The sequence below is a fragment of the Delphinus delphis genome, chromosome 1, assembly GCF_949987515.2.
Source record: "Delphinus delphis chromosome 1, mDelDel1.2, whole genome shotgun sequence".
Taxonomy (NCBI): Eukaryota; Metazoa; Chordata; class Mammalia; order Artiodactyla; family Delphinidae; genus Delphinus; species Delphinus delphis.
The window spans coordinates 55,270,379-55,291,140 of NC_082683.1; the positions used below are offsets into that span (position 1 = coordinate 55,270,379).

A 20,762-nucleotide genomic window follows, 5' to 3' on the forward strand; every position below is an offset into this window, starting at 1 on the left:
GAGCGCCCTCAATGGGGAGAGCAACTAGGATCAACGAGCCAACCTCAGCAACTGAGCTTTGGGCATGGTGAGAAAAGAGAGGGGAACTAGGGAAAGTCCTGCATGTTCTTTCTCCCCCTCACCAATGGCCTCAAACCAATGGCCTCAAACCAATTTCCCTGACCCCAGGTTCCTACTTTCCTCCTGCCTACCAAGCCAACCTTCACTTAGCCCCCAAAGAAATGTCCCCCTAGCACATCTCAGATCCTCTAAAGGCTCCCCATTAATCTAGAGACCAATCCTAAGCTCCTAACAGAGGCCCTCCATCACCTGGCCAGATAGCCGCACTGGCCTCATCTCATGTTATATCACTCTCGGCCTCTTACTGCAGGCTTGAAACTCACAAAGCTGCCATCTTCTTGTTACCCCCCCACCCCCACCCCCAAGCCGTTTATCTCATTTTCCTGCCTTTGCTCATGCTGATTCCTCTACCAGGAGTGCCTTCCCACCTCATCCCTTTCATGGCAAACTTCAATTGCCTTTAGAACTCAGCTCGGACATTACCTCCTCCAGGAAGCCACCTCTGAACCTCCATCCCACCTCCTGAGTTAGATGTCCTCTCTCAAACTCACTACACTGCACTGACCACACTGAATTACGACCCTCTTATTCACCTGTCTGTCCCTCTCTCACTCCCACGTGCTGAGTTCCTTAAGGACAGGGACTGTGTCATTCATATTTGTATCACCAGTGCCTAGCACAGAGCTTGCAGAATGACCCAAAGCAAGTCACGGAGGGAGGGCCACAGTCACAGTTCTCTTAAGCAAATTCTCTTCAACAAATTCATGTGCTTGGTCCGTTAGCTGCCCTGGTGAGGTGAGATACTTGCAGGAAGGACACGAACCAGATATGCCTCGATACTACAAACTAAGAGGCACTTGGTTTTACTTGTTTAATCTCCAAAATAAATCTGAAGATCAAAATTTTCCAGAGACCAGGCTGAAAGATTAGCTCATAACTTACCTTAAGGTTCAGATCAACTATCAAGCAAGAAAGTTTTAAAACCCAACACTGAGCCTCCAACTCTACCCCAACAATGAAAAATAGAGATGGAAGACAAAGTAGCTAGTCTGCTTTATAACTTAAGAAAAAACCTTTGTCCTTAAGAGTCTAAAGAGACATGGCGGGGGAAGAATTTAAAGATGGTATTATACACTTTCACCCTACAGAAATAATCAGGCAAATATACATAATTATTTATGTACAAGATGTGGCACCACTTGAAATAGAAAACAAAAATACAATGTCCAACAGGAGAGCACTCAGTAAACAAAATTAAGAATATCAACATAAGGGCTTCCCTGGTGGCGCAGTGGTTGAGAATCCACCTGCCAATGCAGGGGACACGGGTTCGAGCCCTGGTCTGGGAAGATCCCACATGCCGCGGAGCGGCTAAGGCCCGTGCGCCACAACTACTGAACCCATGAGCCACAACTACTGAAGCCTCTGCGCCTAAAGCCCATGCTCTGCAACAAAAGAAACCCCTGCAATGAGAAGCCCTTGCACCGCAACAAAGAGTAGCCCCCGCTCACCACAACTAGAGAAAGCCCGTGTGCAGCAATGAAGACCCAATGCATCCAAAAATAAATAAAATAAATTTATATTAAAAAAAAAAGAATACCAACATAAAGGAATACTATGCAGCTGTTAAGGTGACATAAAACTATTTGACACTTGGGCTCCCCTGGTGGTGCAGTGGTTGAGAGTCCGCCTGCTGATGCAGGGGACACGGGTTCATGCCCCGGTCCAGGAAGATCCCACATGCTGCGGAGCGGCTAGGCCCATGAGCTATGACCGCTGAGCCTGCACGTCCGGAGCCTGTGCTCCGCAACGGGAGAGGCCACAACAGTGAGAGGCCCGCGTACCGCAAAAAAAAAAAAAACAACAAAAAAAACTATTTGACCCAACATTGAAAGATGTATATGACACACTGCAAAATGAAAACAGCAAAACATGTATATTATGATCCTTCTGGTTATGCATTTGTACAATCTGGAAAAACAGACAATAAATTGTTAACAGTGGTGAATATCTAGGAGAGGTTAAAAGGGAACTTAGACTGTACTTCCCATATTTTAGTAGGTAAAAAAAAAATCTCCAAAGTAGCACATGCAACATTTGGAACGAACAAAAATTAAAATAACGATATTGAAAAATAAATGGATATAGCACAGATAGCCCTATAAGTTTAAGATCAGTTTCATTATTCTTTATAGAAGCTATTTTCCTTTTTGTCTTTCTTTTAAATATGCAAATGTACATACCTGCATTTATCCAGCTGTCCAATGCCCCCCAAAAAGTAGACTGGATTTTCTTCTCTACTTTCCAAAACCCATTCAGAGCTGAGCTAAAGACAAAGATAAATAAATAAATCAGCTGCAGAGGTAACTGTATCAGAAAATAAGAGGACACTTTCATTAAGGAAGCAGCCCAAACCATAAACAGGCAGGAAAAAGCATTTGGGAGGAAGAAGGTGGGGGTGGGGGGAACACTGATGAGGACACTGAGAGGACAGAGAGACATCTTAGGGTGTAAACATCAAAGAAGAAGATGTTATTTTCACTGCTTCAAGAAAGGAAGCCAGGAACTTTTGCTTCTTGGTGTAGAGTGCCCTGTCCAGTGTGAATGAGGACTATGTGCCTTTTCCATCAACAACCTCTCTCTCTCTTGAGGCTGTGAACAATAGTTTAGGGGCCCAAAGATGTGCACTTTTATTTCCCATATCTACTTCCTTTAGAATTACCCTCTTCCCAATCCAGTCTACCCCTGGCTTCATTTTAATGGTGAAACAGCAGATGGTATGGTGAAAGGAGGAGGGCCTGGGAACAAATCTGACCAATGATGCTTTCAGTTCACCAAATATTTTTTGAGTCATTCTTATCTGAAAACTTAGGCAGCAAATAAAGGTCCTCCCAACTTCCCAACCTCACCTCAAAGGCTTATTCATACTAAACAGGAATAGCAGTTTGGTTCTGTAAAATTAAAGTTCCTGGTCCCATTCTTACCACCAACACCAACACCACCGCCACCACCACCTACACAGCTCTGCATTGTTTTTTGTTTTTTGGTTTTTTTTGCATTACGCGGGCCTCTCACTGTTGTGGCCTCTCCCGTTGCGGAGCACAGGCTCTGGACGCGCAGGCTCAGCAGCCATGGCTCACAGGCCCAGCCGCTCCGCGGCATGTGGGATCTTCCCAGACCGGGGCACGAACCCGCGTCACCTGCATCGGCAGGCAGACTCTCAACCACTGCACCACCAGGGAAGCCCTCTGCATTGTTTTAACAGCTTTCCTTGGTGCTTCTCACAAACTCTTTTTAAGAGTAAAATCAAACTATGTTTTGCAAATAAGGAGCACCCACTCTTAGTGATTTGAAAATGGCTGCCAAATTAATACAGATTATTGTCTCAGTTTTCTGTTGGTCATTCCACACATTTTATCAGAATCCAGCTTTAGAAGGAGCACAGTCCCATGCATGACAAGGCAGGAGTGGAGGGGTGCCTGGGGAAAGGGGGATGAGTTACCTCTGAGGCTGCAAGGCCAGCATTCCCACAGGACCTTAGATTCGAAGTGGGAGATGGCACAAAACACAAAAGCAATCTAAAATCAGTAGAGTGGGTGTGGCATGATGTCATCTTTATGCCCCTTGCTAACTCCAATGACTGACACTGGAGAGGGCTGGTTTGGGAAGGTTTTCTGCAGTGGATAAGGCAAAACTAATGATAGGAGGCCAGGCAGGGGATATAAGTATGAATTTTGATGTGAAGACTTTGACTTGGCTATTTTGTCACGACAGTTTTTAAAAGATTCAAAGAACAAATCATTATACTTTCAACTTTAAAAATGTAATATAACCAATTGTTTTAATTACATAAATAGATACCCTGCCTTGCAGCAAAACAGCAATCTGAAATTAGCTACATCTAATACCCTGCTTCAGCTCAGAAGCAGGTGTTCAAATCCCACATTTAGGAGACCCATTCGACAATTATTTTTGAGCAGTTCTTCGTGCCAAAAGCTGAACTATACCAGGAGGCCGCAACGAAGAACAAGAGCAAGATGGTCACTGCTCATGTGGAGCTTTCAGTCCACAGGACTAAAAGAATCAAACAAAGATGCAGAGAAAGAAGTAATCATAAAGAACTTAAAATACCATGAAGGAAAAAGAGAGCATATAATAAGGAATGTGATTCAGCATGGGACTCAAGAGGGAAGTAACACTGAGCTGAGATGGAATGGCTATCATGGGAGGTGGGGAGAAAGCAGTTTGGGTAAAGGATGAGCATGTGCAAAGGCCCTGTAGAGGGAAGAAGCCAGTCCGGTCTCTCCAGATGCATAAATGGGGAAATCTCTCCAATACGCCTTTTTAGGTGTGGGTAAAGAACAGCACTACCACATTCATACTTGCTAACAGCATGCCTGGGGCCTTGCTACCCCATGTTTCCGGCAGCATGCTGCCAAGGATGAATGCAAATCAACCAGATGGCCTCCATGCTTTAGTGCCCCAAACCAGAAGAGGGACACACACTCAGAACCGTTTAGAGTAGGAAGAGACCTGAAGTTCCACCAGTCCCTTTAAGAAGAGCTACTGCATAAATTTTTTTTTTTTTTTTGCGGTATGCGGGCCTCTCACTGCTGTGGCCTCTCCCGTGGCGGAGCACAGGCTCCGAACGCACAGGCTCAGCAGCCATGGCTCACGGGCCCGGCCGCTCCACAGCATGTGGGACCTTCCCGGACCGGGGCACGAACCCGTGTCCCCTGCATCGGCAGGTGGACTCTCAACCACTGCGCCACCAGGGAAGCCCCTGCATAAATCTTTTTAAACTCACAAAAGCATTTTAATATGCACCATCAGATCACATGTTACTTGAACACAGGAGTCATGGGGATTGAGGATCAGACTACAATCACCAGGATTCTATCAAAACCCATAATCAAGAAGAGTTTGGTTTTTCCATTATTCATTCTCTACTACAAGCAACACTGTATTGAAATCACATTATACCTAATAATTTTCAAACTGACCTCCAGTATTACTGGACAGGACAAGAAAATGGTATCAATTTGTGATGCCTTAGCCTAGAGATTAAACTCTGAGAAATCAAGATCAGCAACAGAATTTCTTGACAATATGCATTTACTCTGATATTTTTATAGGCTGACTCAACAACAAAAATCCCTGTTCTCAGAAAACTGACATTCCAATGATAAAAAATTAAACACACCCATATAGCACTTAAAAGGCATGCTAGGGCTTCCCTGGTGGCGCAATGGTTAAGAATCCGCCTGCCAATGCAGGGGGCACGGGTTCGAGCCCTGGACCAGGAAGATCCCACATGCCGCGGAGCAACGAAGCTCGTGCACCACAACTACTGAGCCTGTGCTCTAGAGCCCACGAGCCACAGCTGCTGAGCCTGCATGCCTAGAGCCCGAGCTCCGCAACAAGAGCAGCCACTGGGATGAGAAGCCCGCGCACTGCAATGAAGAGTAGCCCCCACTCGCCGCCAACTAGAGAAAGCCCGCCTGCAGCAATGAAGACCTGACACAGCCAAAAATAAATAAATAAAATAAATTAAAAACGAACAAAAAAAAAGGTAATCTGAACATTTAAACCTAAGACTGGTGACCCACTTTATGTGAAATGACGACTCATTCAGGATGACAAGTGTTTTTTGTGCTACAGCATTTGTGCAATGGCTTCATTCAAATAACATTTCTTTCTGAATAAACTAAACAACATGCTCTAACTACTTACTTTTAGAACAAGTAGGAAAAGAGCAAGGTCAGCTTATAAATACTTTGGATAATTCCAAGAAATCAATTCAAGTTTCTTGCTACAAGGTACAAAAAGAAAATCTTTAATCCTAGAAAAACTGACCAGTAGGAATCACTCAGTACCCTTTAAAAATAACATGATTCACTGGGTTCCATTCCCAACTCAAATGAATACAAAGAAGCTCAGAAAATAGTAAGGATAAAAGTGAGAAATCAAAAGCTTTTTGATGATAGCAGTGAATTCTTCCACCCTAACCTCCTTATAAATTTTCAAGGATTTGAAAGAAAATGCCTTTCTCTCATTTGAAGAAAGTGGCTTTAGTGGCTTTAGCCTTTACTTTAGTGGCTCAATCTTGTAGATGCTACTTTACATGAAAAAAAAAAATCAGGGAAATTTTGTAAATTCTCAATTGTTTTTTAGTTTATAAAAGTCTTATGCAAGAGATATGTATATTTAATACTTTGTGAATGAGGGAAGAGTAACAGAAACAAAATGCGATTCTGTGAGTCTGAACAGGACTAACTGCAATAAATGGGGTAGCACAACTATTTTCTAAGATGCAAAATTCCAGAAATCAGTGTCTGAAGATACGGAAAGCCTGCTAAATTTTCAAGGGTATCTTCTGAAATACAGGTATCTATTAAAGGAAGAACATAAAATTAAATTTTGAATAGTGGAGATGACAGACATAAAGATAGATCATATTAATATTCACAAATATGATGATCAGAATATGAGTGCTTTGGGCCAAAGGCCATGGCCAGATGTATATGATAAAAGTAGACTGGATGATGGTTAAAATCAATGACAAATGTGTATGTATAACTGAATCACTTTGCTATACACCTGAAACTAATACAACATTGTTAATCAACTATACTCCAATATAAAATAAAAATTTTTTAAAGGACTATCATTAAAGAAGGAATAAATGAAAGTAAAATTTTAAAAAATGTTTAAATCAATGACAAGACTCAAAATAAAATACTTTGGATATCTGATTTTTACTAGAGAAACCATCACACCTACAGTGAATTACTTAATGGATGCCTTAAAGGAATCAAAGCTTTTGATTCCTGAAGTAGAAAATGCAAATAAAATGTTGATGAATTAAGGTATGAACCCAGAAAAATTGAAAAGAAAAACATGTAATTTAGAAAATGTCCTGAAATCAGCTGCTTAATACCTTAAGAAATGTTAAGACTGAAGATCTTAAACCTTAAAAACCATCTTAGCAGGCACCAGTCTTAAGGTTGGTGAGGAAACCTGATGCAACAATATAAGCTCCAAGAGGGCAGGGACTCTTGTCACTTTTGTTCCATGCTTTACTGTATTAGGTGATCAGTAAGTAGCTAAATGGTTAAATGAAAGATGAAGGTAACAAAGCAAGCAACATCACCCGATGGAAATATCACCGTAATCCAGAGTGTGTGATTTTATTGCCTCTATACACAACTAGCAAGTGGACCTTGAGAAAGTCATTTAAATCTGAGCCCATCCGTGAACCTGAGAGGAACCATCTTGCCCAACGGATCAAAAAAAATCTCTCAAAAAGTCTTCCTTAAGCTCCTACATGCCTTTTTCAAATGAGGCTATAGATGTGAAAGATGTTAGTGCTAAAGCAATATAATGTAGGCTTTATGGCAGAGGACTGAAGTGGGTGGCCAACTTGCTTAGAAGAACAAAGAATAAATAGGGATTCTGAGCAAAAGCCTGGTCATAAATCAAAGTCCCATTTCATAAGTCTCAGATGACACAGCAGAGCAGTTAAGAGCCTGAGCTGGAGTCATAAGGACCTGTGTTTGAATCCTGCCTATCCCACTGACTAGCGATTGTAATCTTAGGCAAGTTACTTACCCTCTCTAAACCTCAATGTTCTCAGCTGTAAGTGGGGGGATAAAAAATAGCATCTATCTCCTAAAGCTGTTAAGAGTTAAATTAGTTAATGCATATAAAGTACCTAACACAGAGTGTAGCAGGCAGTAAGCATTCCTATTTTGGTCGCAATTTCTGTTAAACTGATTACAGCTTGATGGAACACAGTTCCAGTCAAGGAGAGGGAGCTCCAGCATACACCGAGCATCTGTAACATCTCATGCACGGAGCTAGGCGCTTGCACTTAATTCTCATAAAAAGCAGAAGTTTCAGGCCAATCAGTGGGGGTGCCAGATGTCAAACACGTGACTGACTCCAAGGACCAGGCTTTTTCCACAGGGGTGTAAAAACTGCTTTAAAGTGCCCCCCATCACCAACACCACTGTCTTCTTAGCACTTTCCGTAGTCTAGCATCCACCTAGGAGACGGGTCTCATTCCAGGCCCCTCCCTCCAAAGGCTGAAAGAACTGTCGTTCAACAAATCATGAAAGTGCCCTGGGCCCTGCCTGCGTTCCAGCCCACAACTATCACGCTGCTCTGGCACCACAAGGGTAGGGGTGGATATGTGGGGGCGAAGTTCTGGTGGCCCTGGCAGAGGCCCACCCCATAGGCACGGAACCTCCTAAAGGCCTAACACACACACACACACACACACACACACACACACACACCCCACCCCACCCCACCCCCGGGAAAGCATCTTTCTTCCCTCTTAGTCTCATCACCCGGGGCTTCGCACCCACTGGAGCCTTGTCAATGACTGTGTCTGTTGCTCCCAGTGCCCCCTGCTTTACTGAGGCCCAGATAACTATTCTGAGGAAGGCATCACAAGATGCTATGCAAAGCTAATGGATTCCAGCCAAAAAGATGACATAAAAACAAAATCTGTTATTTTTTTCCCGTCAGCAAGTCAGAATTATGGCTTTTCTATATGCTACTCCGGCCACACAGAATAACTCACTTCTAACTACAGCAGCAATTCCAGGAATACCCCAGAACCTTAAGTGCTGCTCCATTTACAATAAATTTCTAGGGATGATCAAACAATCAATGCCAACTCGATGATCCAGGGCTCTCTGCACTGCTCCCAGTGAGCCTGCTTTCCCTGAGAGACTGCTTCTGATCAAACTAAATTAAGTCAAAACGTGTTTTCCTAAAAGCCACACTGTATCAATATGCTTTGCTATCCCCCCCTTTTATTTCTTTTACCGCTAATACATCTATAATGTTATTAAAGAGCACAGAATACAGTGGTCAAAATATGGTGACAGAAGTGGATGCTCCAAAGGTGGGGAAAATGGCTTGTCTGCACCTTCTGTGCTTTCCAATCGTTCATCACTAAAATACTTATTAAGCACTTGGACCATCACAATAAAACCTTGCATTTATATGGTACTTTATAGCTTAAAAAGAGCTTTCACATCTATAACCACATTCGAGTCTTACAGCTCCTTTCACAGATGAGAAGACTCAGCCTCAGACATTCCCATGGTCAAGTGGCTAGTGAGTGGCGAGGCCAGGCTCAGACACACTTCTCAGCCTCCAGCTTCACTGCCCTTTCAGTTTGCCACATTTCCTTGGGCAAGGCGCGGGCTTTGAGGGAATCTAAAGAAGAACCACGCTTAAAATCTAAGCCCACCAAAACCCTCCAGTCTATTATTAATAGTTGGCAAGCGTTAAGAACTACAGGAGTTAGAAGAGAGGGCTGTGAAGTGACCAGGTAGAGTGGACTCTGTTCCCAGCCTTGAGGAATAGAGACAATCTAAAAGGAAAGGAAGGGTGCAGCTGTCCTGGAAAAGGGCTGGAGGAAGGAAAATCAAGAGGGTGGAGCTGCAGGAAGGACTATGCAGACCAAGAGGGATCAGGCAGGAAAGAAGTAGACAGAGTGAAAAGGTGAGGCAGGGTCTGACTGAGGAGAGGGGGGTAGGGGCGGGGCGGGGGGGGGGAGAGAGAGAGAGAGAGAGAGAGAGAGAGAGAGAGAGAGAGAGGGAGAGAGGGAGAGGGAGAGGGAGAGGGAGAGAGAGAGAGAGAGAGAGAGAGGGAGAGGGAGAGGGAGAGGGAGAGGGAGAGGGAGAGGGAGAGGGAGAGAGAGAGAGAGAGAGAGAGAGAGAGAGAGAGAGAGAGAGAGAGGGAGGGAGAGGGAGGGAGGGAGGGAGAGAGAGAGAGAGAGAGAGAGAGAGAGAGAGAGAGAGAGAGAGAGAGAGAGAGAGAGAGAACGCACCTGTGGGCACCAGCTTCTGTCTGTAAGCAATACAAGAAAACTGCCTGGTATTGAAAAAATCTCTAAAGCTCTCTGAACACAAACCCTGTGTAACAAGGAAAGTATTAGATGACCTCTACAGTTCTTTACAGAACAGAAGCAGTTAGAAGCCTGGGCCTAGGGTCACCCTAACCTGGGTTCAGACCCCAGCTCTAATGTCTGTGTGACCTTAGCCACGTTTTTCAACCTCTACACGTTTCTGTTTCCTCTGGGATTAATAAAGTATCTACAGGGCTGTTGTGAAGATTCAAGATTTCTCTAAATCTCTTCCTCTAAAGTATGTTTTTACTGGCTCACACTCAAAAAGCTCACAGTTCATTAATCAGTTTTCTGTGAGTATACTCAAGGCTTTAAAAATGTTTAGATTAAAAAAAAAAGTAACAAAGCAAACAAACCCTATCTTACAAATGTTTGAAATCATATTATGCTGCACCCTAATAAAACTAATTCCTCATTAACTTGTATTTCCAAAGTGTCGTGATGCAAAGACATAAAACCTCTTGCAGATATGCCATCTGGTGAAACTTCAAGGTAACTATAATTTGAAGGAACATACAGGAAGCAACCCTGAATCCCCTCCATGCCTTGCTAACTTTTACTAATTTATTTGTGTGTCTACTGCATATTTACCTACTCCCTCTCTGTTATGTACTAAGCTCTTTGGGGGCAGAAATCCATCTAACGTGTTTCCTGTTAAGTCTTTACCCACTTAGGGTTCTGGGATGCAAACAACAGAAACCAGCTCTGTTTACCTTAGGATGAAAATAAATTAAGGGGAAGATATAAGAACACAGGAACAGTCTGACAAGGACATCGTTCTAGCACGGCCACCACTGGTCACCAGCCATCACCACAACTGGACTCCTGATTCTGCTGCTTCCATGAATGATCTCAAGCCACCCCTATGTATTTGTACCATTCCTTCCAGAAGCTAAGTCTTGGGACAGAGGAATCCAACAGGCTGGACTTGGTTCACCACTAGTCATGTGTCTGTACCTCCTTCAGCTTCCACAGCAACAACGGATGATCACTCCAGAAATGAAGGGGGTTCAGAAACTGGACAATGTCAATGCATGTTAATTGCTATCAAATGGCAATGTCCACTCCAGTCTATACCCCAAAGGAGCTCAGCTATTGCCTCAAAATATAAAGTGACGTTGGGGAGAGAAATAAAAGGAAATCTCAAGGAAAGTGTTTCCCTACATGGTCTCCTGCACCTCTCCTCAACCAAGAAACTGTAATCAGTTTTCATGTTTAGACCTGAAATAGCCTACCAACAGTCTCCAGTGCTGCACTAAGGCAGAGCTCTTCGCGAACTGTATTTGCACAGTGAGTAATCCACTCGGTCTTCACCAGGACAGCAGACTTGATCACCAGGTCAACACTGCTCCTCCACAGCACGGAGCCTCCTCTCTCTCCTCTCCACCTGCCCCACTTGTCTCTGGCACCAGCCAAGAGTCCAGTAATGGTTTCACACCACTATTTGACATCCTAGGAACCCATGCTGACCGCTTTTCAAACCTTTTTTACCATGATCTACAGTAAGCAATGTGTGTATGACAAAAAATGAATTTCACAGAAAAATAGCCTCACTACATGTAATTCACTCTGATATTTTCTATTCTATACTATTTTCTTCTCTTTAATAATAGATTTTAAATGCTAAATAAGACCCACAAAATCGATTTCATAGTCCACTAATGAATAATAAACCACCGTTTGAGAAACACTAGTTTAAAGGACTGAACAAGATTACCAAAACAGAATTTACTTTATAATCACTGTTTATAGTCAGCTGAATATAAAATAGTCAACTGCATTTCATCTGGAATTCCTCTATGAGAAGATCATCCCTCTTTTCCCAAACCATGCAGCCTATGATGTTTTAAAACAAACAGCTGCACTGAGATCCACACTGCCACACTCACAGTCATTTCACAATACAGGTTCTTCTCCCAGAAAGCTCTTCAGCTGTTTACTTCCTAAATCCATATAATGCTACCAGAGATCAAGAAAATGTAGAAACATACCCACAAGGCATGGAAGATTCAGATTTTAAATTCTGCCATTACCCATGATTTATTCCCATAAGCCCCAGTTTCTAACCTTAGAATCACATCTCCTAGTGATGCTTTGCAGGAAACTAAAGAATTCAAAACCCTTTCTGTTTCCTTCACATCTGTGCAAACTTTTCAATGTATTTTATGGAAATAACCACTGTAAATGGAGAGAAGAATTCAGCGTATGGTCATCAATGGATATTTCTAGGAAGGGGAAAGCTTCCCAAGTTTTGAAGGTTTAAATAGATGGTATATTATGATGAATTTGGCTAGGAGTCTTCTGCAGCAACTTAAAATTATGTTTTTCTACCAATGAACTGACAAAGGTGAGCAAATACAGCTATTCTTTCTCAAGATAAATGCTTACTTTATACTCTGCTCATAAGAAGGCAGAACCTCAATGAGACACTTTTTTGTATCCTTAAAGCGAGGCCCCAAGCAGGGCCAGAACATGACCACAGCCATAATTCTTTTATCAAAGGGCCCCTGTCTAACAGACAACAGGCATCCATCTCGTTGCACCAAAATATTCAGTGGCAATGCCTGCTCTTCATTCATTCAATTTTCCTGTTTAATTTTTTGGGGGAAGGAGGGTAATGGTACAGACTTCAGCCATGGAGCTTCTTTGGCCTCTCCTTTTAAGAGAAAAAAAATGTAGAAAAAGGGAGGATAATTTTCTAAGAGCACTGTGGAGGTAAATATTATGGTAGGATGTTAATGACAAATTAGACTAAAAAGAAAAACATAAACATAATAACAACTAGAAGGAATAACTCCCGCGCTCCTGGACATTTTCATTAAGTAAAATAACCAACCAAACAAAAACTCATTATGAAAAGCCTGTGAAGCACACTTTGGTGGGAATAAAAGAATGCAAGAAAAAATGTTATCATCAAAGAAGAGTTAGCAACCCAAGAATGTGAAATAGTAATAATATTGATACATGATTGATTGCCAAACACAAGACACATCCAACCAAGGCAAAGAGTATGCTCAGAGAAGGTGTGAGTGGGGGGTTGAGGTAATTAACCCAATCCAGAAGAATTCAGGAAAAACCAGCATGGTGGAGTTAACCATTCTGGTCAAGAAGAACTGAGCTAGAACACTGGCCCTGGCACTCAGTCGCTGGGATCAGGTTACTTTTTAACTTTCAGTGATTATTTTTTCATTTGCAAATAAAGATAACAGTAATTCTTTTACAGGACTGTTTTACACTCTGAGAGAAAAAATATATATAGGTCTAGTAGAACACCTGGCCCATATTAGGCATATAATAGTATGACCATTATGGGGCAGGTGGGATTTGAACTGGGCCTTTAGGAATGGGGAAGATACAAATAGAAAGAGAACAGCAGCCAACTGAGGGGAACATTCCAAATAATGGAAACATGAAGAAATAACAAAAGAAGGAAAGGGGCTGTGTAAAACCCTTTGGAGACTGACCAGAAGGTTTGTGTAGAATAGAAAGAAATGAGAAAAAGGAGAAAGCTGAGACCAGTTTACAGCAGACCATAAATGCCCAACTCAGGAGTATGGACTTTCCTTTGAGGAGACAACCCCAGAGGAGAACTCAAATCCCCAGACTCACATGAATTCTTCAGAAACAAGAAAAGTCCCCCAGTATGCGAATATGTGCTATGTAGAGATGGGGGGAACTCAGACACAAGGAGATGACAGGGAAAAGCATGGGGACACTTTAAATTCATCTGCAGAAAATAATATCCTCTTTTAAAATATTTTAAATGAGTCAACTAGTCCTTGATGGATATACAGGCACTGTACACTAAGATTCTCCACCTCCCCTTTCCCTCAGCGTGAACATCCCAGGACAATAAAAGTTAACTGAGCAAACAGCCCCAAATATTGCCACTGGTAAGAGCTAATTTGAATATTCATGGGGGGATCCATACTCTAACCCCACCTTACTACACACACATAACTCCCACAAAGAACAACTTTTAAAAAATAATAATAAAATAAGAAGCTAGAGGTTTTCTTCTGCAAATTACACTGTGAATGAGTCAGAAAAAACTTTCCCAAAGCTTTTGTCCTCATGGCTGAAGAGCCAGCCTGGCTGGGACATTTCCTAACAGCACTGCGGGAACGAATATTCTGCTGCTGTTGATTAATCATCCTCTGCAGTGCAGCCTCACAGAGTTGTTCATGGGGCTACCCTTGGGAGTCACTCTGAATTATTTTTATAACATCTTGTCCTTGGATAAAAGGAAACACAGAGTCAGAAACAGGAGGTTAGGAGGTCACCTATTACTCAGCAGAGTTGTTTACACAGCCTTGTTTCCCTCTTATCCAGAGTCAATGTCCTGGATAATTGATAGATATAAGGTACGCACATTTCCAGGGATCTAAATATGGCAGAATTCACAAAAATCATGTTCAATGGAAATTTCTCTGCCTTTGATGATTCAGAAGAGCATATCAGACCTTCTCAGGCCTTAGAATCATGATTATGACCAATTTTCATTTCACAGAACTGTAAGGGGTGGAACTGGGGGGCGGGAGGGGAATCCGGTTAGTGGAATTTGCACAAACAAGTTCCTTTGTGCTAGCATTCATTTCAACAGTCTCTGTGGCCATAAAAAAAAGAACGAAAATGTCATTTGCAGAGACAAGGATGGACCTAGAAACTGTCATACTGAGCGAAATAAGTCAGACAAAGACAAATATATGATATAGCTTATATGTAGAATCTAAAAAAATGGTACAAATGAACTTATTTACAAAACAGTAATAGAGTCACAGATGTAGAAAACACACTTATAGTTACCAAGGAGGAAAGTGGGGAGGAGGGATAAATTGGGAGACTGGGATTGACATATACACACTACTATATATAAAACAGATAACTAATAAAAACCTACTGTATAGCACAGGGAACTCTACTCAATAATACTCTGTAATGACCTACATGGAAAAGAATCTAAAAAAAGAGTGGATATATGTATATGTATAATTGATTCACTTTGCTGTACAGCAGAAACACAACATTGTAAATCAACTATACTCCAATAAAAATTAACTTTAAAAAATAAAAGTAAAAGAATAAACAGTCTCCATTAGTTTACATGAACGTTTTATCAACCCATGCAGCTCTCTGATGTGTGTCTAGCCAGGTGGTACCTGAACATTTCTGTCTTGGCCAAAAGAACTGTGTTTGTCCAGTGCATTACACGTGTACACACAGCTAATAAGTAGCAGAAATGCAGCACAAAACTGATCCTCAGATGCCACATCTCATGGATCTCACACTGTACTAAAATAAATATTAATGAAGGAACCTCTGTCTTTTTAGCCTTTCTCCAAATGAATACAAAAAAGCAAAGTTGGTGTAACTATACATAACCATTAACTAATCAAAATCAATACAAAATCAATAAACACAGTCAATAAATACAATTATATACTTTTTACAGCTTACAAAAAGCACTTTCAATATATGATCTCCATTAATCCTCACAATAATTTTAAGTATCATTCCTCTTATTTTAATCATAAGTAAACTAAGGCCTAGAGATACTTAAGTGACTTGTAAAAGGTCATATGTATTTATTAACTGGGACTCAAATCCAAGTCATCAGGAGGCAAAGGAAATGGAAACAACTAAAGAAAAAATGACAAATGATCATGGTGAAAAGGTCATATTTCACTAACAGTCAAATTAAAATAACAGGATGCTATTTTTTATCTATCTAATCAGTAAAGGTGGTGTAGCTGCTTATAAACGTAGATACAATCCTGGATTAGTTAGAAGTATAAATTACTGTCATCTTCAAACTATAAAAGTTATTTAGACTCATGATAATAAAAATATACATTCAATAATATAGAAACATATCACTGAAAAGCTAAAGTTCCTCTCCCTACTTCCCAGAGAATAATCACTACTCAGTTTTTTGGTGCAACCTTTCTTGAGGACAATTTGGCCTCATATATCAGTTTGGACTTCAAAACCCTCACATTCTGATTCAGTAACCCCACGATATGTTAATGAAAAAGGCAGGTTACAAAACAGCATGCAGAGGATGAGCCTAGCTATGTTGCATAGACACACACAAATAATCCTAGAGAGAGAAAAAAGATGGAAGATGGAGAGGACATTGCAGGAAAAATTACCCATTTAATAACAGTGATTATCTTGGGTGTCTGTGGGGATAGTGATGACTTCATTTTGTACATTCTTTAAGATTTTTCAAGTATTCTACCACAACTATGTGTTATTCCATTCAGGGGGGAAAAGTAATTCGCCCAAGTTACACAAGGAGTTAGGGCTGGGATTGGGGTGTTTAGGAGAGATGATTCCTAGTCCACTATTTAAGCCATCCTATCAATATATCCTGCTCTGCCTGCTGTAATTTTAAAACAGTTCAACAGTTACCAATAACCCAAAGCAACTAAGAGATGTGACAAGGCAAAATGTAATTATTTGTTAATAAGTGATAGAGGTATGAAGTGCTATGACTTCAGAGGAGAAAGAGGTCACTGGTGCACAGAACAATTCCAAAGGCTTCATAAGTCAGATTTAGAAAGGTAAAGAGAAGAAGCACGCTCCATTCCAGATCTCCAGATGAAGATCAAAGGCAGCAGGAAGAAAACCAGCAAGCCTATTTGGTGGACAGTAAGCAGACTTCAGCATATTCATGAAGAGAAGCAGGAAATCAGACTGAGAAAGGTACACTGGGGTCAGACTGAGATGGAAGAGACGATGGAGGAGTGAAGAGAGGGCCTGGGAGTCACAGATCGCTTACACATCCAACTGGTGAATAAGCCCCAATCATTCTAACTCCTTTGTCTCCATCCACTTCTCTCCATCATCCCATGATTTCTCTCTCCAATTAGGGCAACACTGTCCTGAAAAGTTTCTGCTTTCCTTCTCATATGCCTCTATTCCAGTCTCCACAATGCAGCCTATTTCTAAACTGCAAATCTGAAAATCTTATGCTTTCTCTTAAACTCCTTTATTTTCTACTCTCTTAAGATGGCCTTCATAGCTACTTGTGATCTAACCTCCCATGGCTTATCAGTTTGTACCCCAAACTCCAATGTACTATTTGCAGTTTCTGGAATCCAGTACACCCTTGTCCTCCAAGCTTTTGCCACCCCCATTCATTCTTCAGTTCACAGCTCAGAAATCATATCCATCATCCAGGCTTCCCTGACTTGATGCACCTGCCAAGCTGAGGCATCCAGAGCAACCTGTGCTTACCTTTACAGCAGCACTTATAATCCTGCTCTGTGACCATCTGTAGAATTGTGTCTTCTCCACTGTCTTTGAGCCCCATGAGGGCAGGGACTGTAGCTATTATCTGGCTATACACAGCACCCAACAACAGTGCCTAGGGTACAGCAGATATTCAATAAATGCTTGTGGAAGGAACAGATGCTTAAACATTTCCTTTTCCAGGATGCCTCCCCTGACCATCCCCACTTCCCTCTAGAAGTACTCACCTAATCCATGTCAATATTATATACTGGTTTGCATTTAAGAAACTGTTTTATAAGAGTAAATGTGTAGTTACAGGCTTTATTGAATTGTGCAAAACTACTTAACTTTGTATTTTTTTGTATCTTCCCCCACCTGAGATTTTGCAACGTGTTGGGAGTTGCCTAGGCGAAATGATAAAGAAAGTCTAATACTGTAACATCAAATCAATTCAGTTGGGCCAGCAAGTGAAATAAAAACCCAAGTTCATAATAATTACGGACCAAATGTTGATTTCTGTTACAGAAGAATCAATGATAAATTGTGAACCAAATTTACAGGTAGTTTTAAAATATTCTCTTACCTACAATTATATTGCAAGGCATTTAAATTTTTTAAATTTATTTTTAAAGTATACAATTCAGCAACTTTTAGTATGTTCATAAAGTTGTACAACCATTACCACTATCTAATTCTAGAACATTTTCATGTTCATGCCCATTAGTAATCACTCTCCATTCTCCCCTCTACATCCCCTGACAGTCATTAATTTATTTGCCTATTCTGGACATTTCATATAAACGGAATCATACATTATGTGGCCTTTTGTGTCTGGCCTATTGCACCTAACATAATAACTTTTTCAAGGTTCATCCATGTTCCTAAATCTCTATGCCTCGATTTCTTTATAAAATGGGCTTCAATAAATAGTGTTTGGAAAACTGAACAGCCACATGCAAAACAATGAAACTGGATCCTGCCATTTACCACCTAAAATATTTATAATTTCACTTTTATAATTTCACATCTAAGGCTATTGTAGACAATTATAAAAACTGTCATCAACTAAGTGGAAATATTGTATATTAACATCATTCATTTATGCAACAATGTTTGTTGTTTAAATTGTATTAAATTGTATTGAAGCAAATTATATTAAACTGCCTACAATCCTGTCTATAAAAAAAAAAATGAAACTGGGCCACTATCTTATGCCATACACAAAAGTCAACTCAAAATAGATTATAGACTTAAACATAAGACCTGAAACCACAAAACTCCTAGAAGAAAACACAGGCAGTAAGTTCCTTGATGTCTTGATTTTAGTCTTGGTGATTTTTTTCAATTTGACACCAAAAGCAAAGGCAACAAAACAAAAAGAAACATGGGGTATTACATCAAGTTAAAATGCTTCTGCACAGCAAAGGAAACTATCAACAGAATGAAAAGGCAACCTACTGAATGGGAGAAAATATTTTCAAATCATATATCTGATAAGGGGTTAATATCCAAAATATATAAGGAACTCATAACTCAATAGCAAAAACAGAACAAAATTCCACAAACAATCCAATTAAAAAATGGTCAGAGGATCTGAATAGATGTTTTTCCAAAGAAGACATACAGATGGCCAACAGGTACATTAAAAAGCACTCAACATCACTAATCATCAGAGAAATGCAAACCAAAATCACAATGAGATATCACCTCACATCTGTTAGAATAGCTATTATCAAAAAAACAAAGAATAACAAGTGTTGACGAGGATATGGAGAAAAGAGAACTCTTGTGCACTGTTGGTGGGAATGTAAACTGGTGCAGCCACTATGAAATAGAGTATGGAGGTTCCTCAAAATATTAAAATAGAACTACCATATGATTCAGGTATCTGAAGGACATGAAAACACTAACTCAAAAAGATATCTGCATCCCCTATGTTTAACTGCAGCATTATTTACAATAGCCAAGACACAGAAACAGCTTAAGTGTCTATCAAAGAATGACTGATATAGAAAATTAATATATACATAATGGAATATTATTCAGCCACAAAAAAGGAGGAAACTCTGCCATTTGTGACAACATCAATGGACCTTGACGGCACTATGCTAAGTAAAATAAGTCAGAGCAAGACATACTGCATGATCTCACTTACACGTGGAATCTTAAAAAAACAAAAACAAAAACCAAACTCACAGATACTGAGACTAGATTGGTGGTTGCCAGAGGTGGGGGGTAGAAGGGTAGGTGAAACGGGTGAAGGGGGTGAAAAGGTACAAACTTCCAGTTATAAGATAAATAAGTCCTGAGGATGTAATGTACAGCACAGTGACTACAGTTATCAATACTGTATTGTATATTTGTAAGTTACTGAAAGAGTAAATCTTAAAAGTTCTCATTGTAAGAAAAAAAATGGTAACTATGTGTGGTGATAGACGTTAAATTTACCGTGGTAATCATTTCCAAGTATAAACATATATCAAATTATGTTGTATACCTAAAACTAATAATGCTATATGTCAATTATATCTAAATGAATGAATGAATGATCTATATTGACCTGATTGAAACTAGAAGGTCTAAAGTAAACAACATATTAGAAATGTATTTTTTAAATGTGAAAAAAAAAAGAATAAAAGTTTGTAAGAATTAAAAAAAAAAATTTGACTAATACCAGATGATGGTAATATAAAGTCCTTGCCAGGGATAAAAGAACTACATGGCGGGGGCTTTCCTGGTGGCACAGTGGTTAAGAATCCGCCTGCCAATTCAGGGGACACGGGTTCAAGTCCTGGTCCAGGAAGATCCCACATGCCGTGGAGCAACTAAACCCGGCACCACAACTACTGAACCTGCACTCTAGGGCCCGCGAGCCACAACTACTGAAGCCTGCATGCCACAACTACTGAAGCCTGTGTGCCTAGAGCCCGTGCTCCGCAACAAGAGAAGCCACCACAATGAGAAGCCCGTGCACCGCAACGAAGAGCAGCCCCCGCTCACTGCAACTAGAGAAAGCCCATGCGCAGCAACAAAGACCCAATGCAGCCATAAATAAATAAACAAACAAAGAACTACGTGGTTGCTACCGTGACCATAAACTCTAAATGACACCTTTTCTCATGAAAGTTATGATGACACAACCCACCTGTGTTCTAGCCCACACATCTGACTCAGGGTCACAAATCATGTTCAATACATTATCATCCTACAGATTATCCTACAATCAAAATCTAACTTGGGTTTTCTCCCTGGCACATCCCATGCACTTGGGAAAGTCACCAGCTTGACTGTAAGTTCCTAGAGGGCAAGAACAAGATCTTTTCTTCTCAAGTCTTCTCTTGAGGCTTCAAGGCATAGTTGGCACAGTGCTGTGAAATTAATAGGTATATATATATTTGTTCAACAACACTTAGATACTACTATGTGCCAGGCACTGTACTAGGGGCTATGGTTATAATGAGAAACAAGAAAAACAAGATTCTTTAATACAGAAACAGATATAACTTTTTAAATGTTGGTTAGGTTAATGAATCTG

At 40.7% G+C, this 20,762-nt stretch overlaps 1 protein-coding gene across 5 annotated transcripts in view; it reads right to left on the reverse strand.

Annotated features, from left to right (window-relative positions):
• JAK1 (Janus kinase 1) overlaps positions 1 to 20,762 on the reverse strand; it is a 235,334-nt gene that overhangs the window by 52,859 nt on the left and 161,713 nt on the right. For all 5 annotated transcript variants that reach the window (XM_069541134.1, XM_060023207.1, XM_060023215.1 and 2 more), the window contains one exon: positions 2,304 to 2,386. In XM_069541134.1, coding sequence (XP_069397235.1) covers positions 2,304 to 2,309 — 6 coding nt within the window. In that variant the 5' untranslated portion in view covers positions 2,310 to 2,386. The remainder of the gene's footprint in view (positions 1 to 2,303; positions 2,387 to 20,762) is intronic.